General features: G+C 43.7%; 1 protein-coding gene across 1 annotated transcript in view; it reads left to right on the top strand.

The window, feature by feature from the left end:
- The first annotated feature begins 508 nt into the window (after positions 1-508).
- The window catches only part of LOC142465673 (vomeronasal type-2 receptor 26-like), a 117,626-nt gene continuing 112,134 nt past the window's right edge, over positions 509-6,000 (top strand). The window contains exon 1 of the mRNA XM_075569889.1: positions 509-885. Within this exon, the coding sequence (XP_075426004.1) occupies positions 509-885 (377 nt within the window). The remainder of the gene's footprint in view (positions 886-6,000) is intronic.

The raw sequence follows: 6,000 nt of genomic DNA, 5'->3' as shown, positions 1-6,000 counted from the left end.
ATATCCCGGTCAGGGTAAGCTCCTCCAAGCGGGCGCCCTGCACCTAGGAAAGCCTAGATTCCCCCCCTCCCCCCAGACGCCCAGTAAGTGTATTTGTAACTGTTCATTGTGTATCTCTTCTTGTTGTGCGTGGGTTCACCAAAATAAACGCAATTTGTTTTTACTATCTTGTTCTGCCTAATGAATGATCCAGGTAATCTATAAATGGTTTAAAAAGTACCTGGTCTTCCGTGACAATGGTAACCTATAAAACAAGATTTTCTTAAGTTCAAATTATAGACAAGGTTAAATTCTGTAATTGTTTGGGTGCCTGATAGGACTGAAAATTAAAGCTTTTACTTCATGTACTCAGAACCAATGACTGTGTTTATCTGTTGGTTGGAGCTAATGATTGACACACTGTACATGTAACATATTTTAAGAGTAGGCGTCCCAAACCACAGATGGAAATAACTTCAGTAGGACGCTGTGAAACGTATTCCCCTGAGCTATATAAGAAGAGCATAAGATGATTCTGTTCCCTTACACTGTCATACAGATGCAGCAGGCTTCATTGTCATGTGTGCTGCTCTATGCCATTGAGTCCTATGCAGTTATATTCTGCATTATAATGGGATATGTTGTGTTATCTCGGAAAACAAAGCCACCCACTGTATCTCATTTGTTTCCAGTACTGTTCTGTGTGACAGTCCTGTTTGTGGCTCCTTGCAGATCTGTGATTCAGCGTTCCAAACCTGCACCTGATCTCCAAATGAGACAATTTGTGGAAGAATATAAATATGTTAAAGAAGGAGAAATCATCATCGGAGGAGTGTTCACGGTGAATTATGAGTTGTACGAGTTTACACCACACAATGGTCTTGTCCCCAGAATGATGTGTGTGGGGTAAGTCCCTTCTCTTACAAATACTAGAGATCAAAAGGAAAAAGATGGCTGTAACATTAGGAAGAAAATGATCACACTACAGTATGTCTGCCCTTGTTTATCCTCCAAATCCCTTCTCAGCAGGAGTGTGTGAGGAGTGTAGGTAGATGCATTATTAAAGGTTATCTCTCTTTACTTGCTAGCACAGGAATATCTATAGTTTAAGCTATTTGGCCCATATTACTTAGTGGTGCTATGCCATAAAACCCTTCTGGTGATACCTTATGGCCCATTCACGTGAATGAGATATACAGTGTCTTCTGCTGCAGGAAGGTGTCTAATGACAAGGTGTCACCTAATCAAAATGTATCTTGGAGAGGGTTTAGGGACTGGGGCAGGCTGGAGGAAACTGTGTGATGTGGCAGCTCTCTGATTTTCTGCCTTTAATGCACCTTAAATGATAGAGATTTTATTTTGTGTTTTTGTTGAAGCTGCAATCACACAGTATTATTGTAGGTACAGAGGCAGCAATCCTTACTGAATACATAATTCTCATGTTTATATATCGTATATGTGAAACCACTAATGGTGCAATATTATGAGATACTGAAGGAAGAATGCACATCTACAGGAAAACATGACTGATCTGTGAATATGTTGATATGCGATTCACTTCATTTTTTACATTGATAAAAATTTTGCCAATTTCACCAGATTTTACCCAGAATAGTGGTTTATTTTCAAAGCTTGTCATTTTTTGCTAAATTTTTAACAAAAATTCCCACCCAGCAAATGACACCTGATTCACAGACTTCAGCAACATATGTGCACATCTCTTGTAAAGATAATAGGTAATTAGTAAGAAATGACTTCACTGCCGCCCTGTGATTCACTTTACACATTTATCTTGGTCTCACTATGTTTGTGAAATACTATTTCTAGTTAAACTGATTCTGAATAACGTTTGTTTTATTCTTGGAAGAGTATGAGGAAATGGGAAAAATAGATAGTATATTCGATTTGAATTGTGAATATTTACCTTATTTTATTTCTGCCCTAAATATGACTGTAGAGGCTCTGGATGTACAAACTGTTGTTGGACCTCAGACAAAGGGAGCAGCCAGAAGTAATAAAACCTTCCCAAGTTTAAGCTCACTGTGTTTACAAAGTAACTTACACAAAATTATTCAGGTTTTTATTTATAAAAGGGAGGTGGGTGGATGGATGGACTGCCGCTCCAAAAAGGAAAAATGATGGAAACTCACCAGCGTTGAAAAAATAAAATCCATTTATTAAGCTACATAAAAAAGGACAAAACAGAACAAAACTCCTCCTCCTACGCGGTTTATCGTCCACTGCGGCGCTTTCTCAAGGAGTATGCAGTTGGGGAAGGAAGGTACAATGTTTACCTCCACCAAGAACATATAGACAACTGGTGTCAATTAGTAATCATGACATAAAAGAACAAACAAAAAAACGCACAATGTAAGAACAGTGACTCAAAAAACAAAACACAACAAAGCACAAAGACTAGACAGGAGATCAATAATAAGAATACATTAAACAGAAATTAACCAAAGAAAATACTGTACTGTATGTAGTGAAACAAAATATAAATAAAAAATACAAATATATATAATTCCTATATAAATAAGAAATGGGTTATGAAATTTGATTTTAAAAAGGCATCAATCAGTTGGATATAATATAACCCTAAACATGTCACTAACATTAATATATGTGATATTTCTGATATACTGTATGATACAAATTGATATATTTTTTTCACATACAAAACGTTTTTGTTATATACACTTTTATGAAATGAGATAATTAGTCGGTTTTTCATGGGTCATGCTTAATCTTTATTAATTATATATAGGTTCTCAGGTTACCTACCGTAAGGGAGATATCTACCCCGCTTACTGCCTTGTTACTCTTATATGTACTACAATCAATTATACTCTAGGTTGTATTTTAAACACCTCGTAAGATATATTTTAATTAGGGTTGTTACTGTATGTCTTTTTGGTGCGGTTTTTGTGTTTTCATATAATTTTTTATGTATAAGGAAATTGAATTTTTTAGAGGGCAATCTAGTTCAGGGGTATAGAGTATGTTTTTGGGGGTTTTCTGAGAAGTTACTTGGTGATATATATATATATATATATATATATATATATATATATATATATGTTCTTCAGTATTAGGTGATACCTTTTTTTTGGGCTAATAATTTATGTCATAGGACAAGTTTTCGAGAGTTATCCTCTCATCTTCAGGTCAGCAATACTGATATACAAAGGTTTCAATGGCAAAAACAGTGTAGAGAGAGGGGGAAAAAAACAGCAGATATTTACTGTAGATAAGGTAGGGTGTTAAATGTGTTTGAAGCCAGGGAACGGTGTCAAAGAAAGGTGGGGAGGGGTAGGGATACAGGGGGGAAACCTTTATATATCAGATTTGCTGACCTGAAGAAGAGAGGATAACTCTCGAAAGCTTGTCCTATGACATAAATTGTTAGTCCAATTTTAAAAGGTATCACCTAATACTGAAGAACTCATTTATTCTGCACTATCGCAACTGGACTAACACGGCTATTTTCTGCTTTATATATATATATATATATATATATATATATATATATATATATATATATATGTAGCGGTCATGTAAAATGGCTACAGTCATCTCTCCTGCTGACAGTAAGGCCTGGTAAGTTGTGGGCATGCCAGAAGTAATTATGGAGGTTTGCCCTCACACCCTGGTGAGGTGCCCTATGTATGGATGGGAGTGGTCACAGGCTCTGACTCCATGGTTAGTGATGTCAGGGGTGTGTCAGCCTCCAGAGTATACATAAGGCACAGCACTGAGCCAAAGTGTGTGTGTGTGTTACTGGAGGAGGAGTAAGAGTATGAGCAGTTAAGAGTTATGTTATAGTAGCTGAATAAGAAGACTGTGTCCAGGGACCTGGCACACAGTAAAGACATCCCGGCTGGGATAGGGAATCCCTATTTAAGGCGAACTATACCTTTTAAAGGGAAGTGCGGTGACAATGAAGGGCTAATACACCCCATTGTGGAGGGCAGCACGGCCCACCGTACAATAAAGATGCTCTTAATTACAAACCCTCTCGTGTACATGTGTGAAGTGATTGTACAGAGAGGAGCACCACAGAGGAGTTCCTCGCCAGGATCATCCCCAAGTGACCGAAGGGACCCTGATGAGGTGGAGGCGCTGCACTGGAAATAGTTAGGACTCAGCACACTACCTCAGCGGCCTGTCTGGACGGGTCCTCCCCATACACCATCACGCGGGAGACTCAGGAGTACTGTAGCCAACAGGTGCACCACCAGACACTACCACACTGTAATGGGGACTGGTTAGACCACAGGGGCCAATATGAGATTGGGGGGGTCAGACCGGTTCACAAAAACCGTTACATTTGGAGGCGAGCTGCTGAGATCAGATCTGTCAACAGGACAGGCTCTAGCTAGGCACACTGGGAAACAGGGAGAGTGTCTGCTGCCACTCTGTGCTGCGTTGGGACGGACCTAGGGGTGGTCAGGGGCTGACAGGGTATTGTCAGTTCGCAGGGACGACCTAGGGGCCTGAAAGGAGTGAGGGGTTTGGAGCCGGGCTATAGCTGACCGAGTCACCTTGAGGTAGTTCTAGTTGGTAGGATGCCAAAAGGGATAGCCTGTTAACGTGGTCAGGAATCCTGGAGAGGGTCTGCGCTAGGCTGACCAAGAGAGGTAGACGCCCAAAGTACTGCATGGCAGAGCCAGAGTACTCTAGCCCATTCCAGACACTTACCATAGGGAGCACAGACTGGGAGGAAGGAGTTACAGCAGACACTGAGAGAGTGAGCCTAGCCTGAGGTAGTGCAACATGAGTCCAGCCTAGATCAGGTGGTGCATCTGAGCAAATCTTTATTGTACTGGTGTGGTGGCTGCCCCGCAGAGCGGAGCCCCATATACGATAACTGGTACGAGAGCGTGACAACCCAAGGAATGGAGGATCCGCGTGGTGCGGAGAGCCCAAAATGGCGACCAGAGGCTGATGGGGAAGGCACCCGTGGCGTGAGCCCCACTGAAGAGCAAACTGTCGCTGAGCTGTCTCTAACTAATCTGCTCTGGAGTGGAGCGAAGGTGGTGGCTGCCCCATTTTTGTCCTGTCTGGGACACCGAGGTGCCCCCTTGAGGAGTGTGAGGACATTGTGATAAATGGGGTGGAGCACCGTGAGGATGGATGTCAGTGGACGTGCAACCAAATGAATGCTACCTTATCAAGAAAACAAACTGACATTTCGGACTCAAAAGCTATCCAAAATGGCGGCTCCCGCTTGCTAGGGAGACCGCGTGGGCCAGTCGCAGAGAACTTGGCTGATTCAGGACTTGCAAAAAGCTGGCCGGGAATGGCGCGAACAGCAGAGCCCCGCCCTGATGGGGGGCATGGCACGAAAGCTATGGCGGCGCCTTCATGGACAGTGACTCACTCGGCCCCTGTGCTGAGTCAACCGCTTAGTCTATGGGGCCCTCCCCTGATTTCCACCAGGGGGAGTGACTTTCAACTATGGCCTGTGGGAATGCACCCACTGGGCCCAGGGACTGATATCCAGACGGCGACACTACAAGAAGTAGTTCCGGCCGCGGAGATGCAGTGCAAAAAGGATGGCTACCTTGCACAAAGGGCAGCTGCCAGGAGAAGGCGGGAACTAGCCGCGGGAAAAGAACCTCACCCTGACGGGGAAACTGGCGCGAAAACGCAGACCGCGCCCACCAGGACTGAGAAAGGCGTGGCCTTAATTAAGGGGCATGCTATTCCCCTGTGGGACCCACCCATTATTGCAACCCCTGGGGGCAGGTTCCAGCTATGTCAGCGGAGGGAGGAGCCGAAGCAGGAAGTGGCTGGCCCAGCAACTTCTACCCGTCAGTTGCGAGGAACCACTGACCTGGAGAGACCCATACAGAAAGTGGACCCTATTAAAAGGATGGCCTGCTCCTCCACTGTGGGCACTATGGTCTCCACCCAGACCTACTCGGTACCCGGCGGGCTACTGGTAATCAGGGTGGCCAACACCGAGACGGTGGTCGGGCTCTGCCTTCAATGCGGGCTGCCCGGAGGCACTGTTAA

This window comes from Ascaphus truei, chromosome 1, assembly GCF_040206685.1.
Source record: "Ascaphus truei isolate aAscTru1 chromosome 1, aAscTru1.hap1, whole genome shotgun sequence".
Classification (NCBI taxonomy): domain Eukaryota; kingdom Metazoa; phylum Chordata; class Amphibia; order Anura; family Ascaphidae; genus Ascaphus; species Ascaphus truei.
This window is presented reverse-complemented; position numbering and strand designations above follow the sequence as displayed.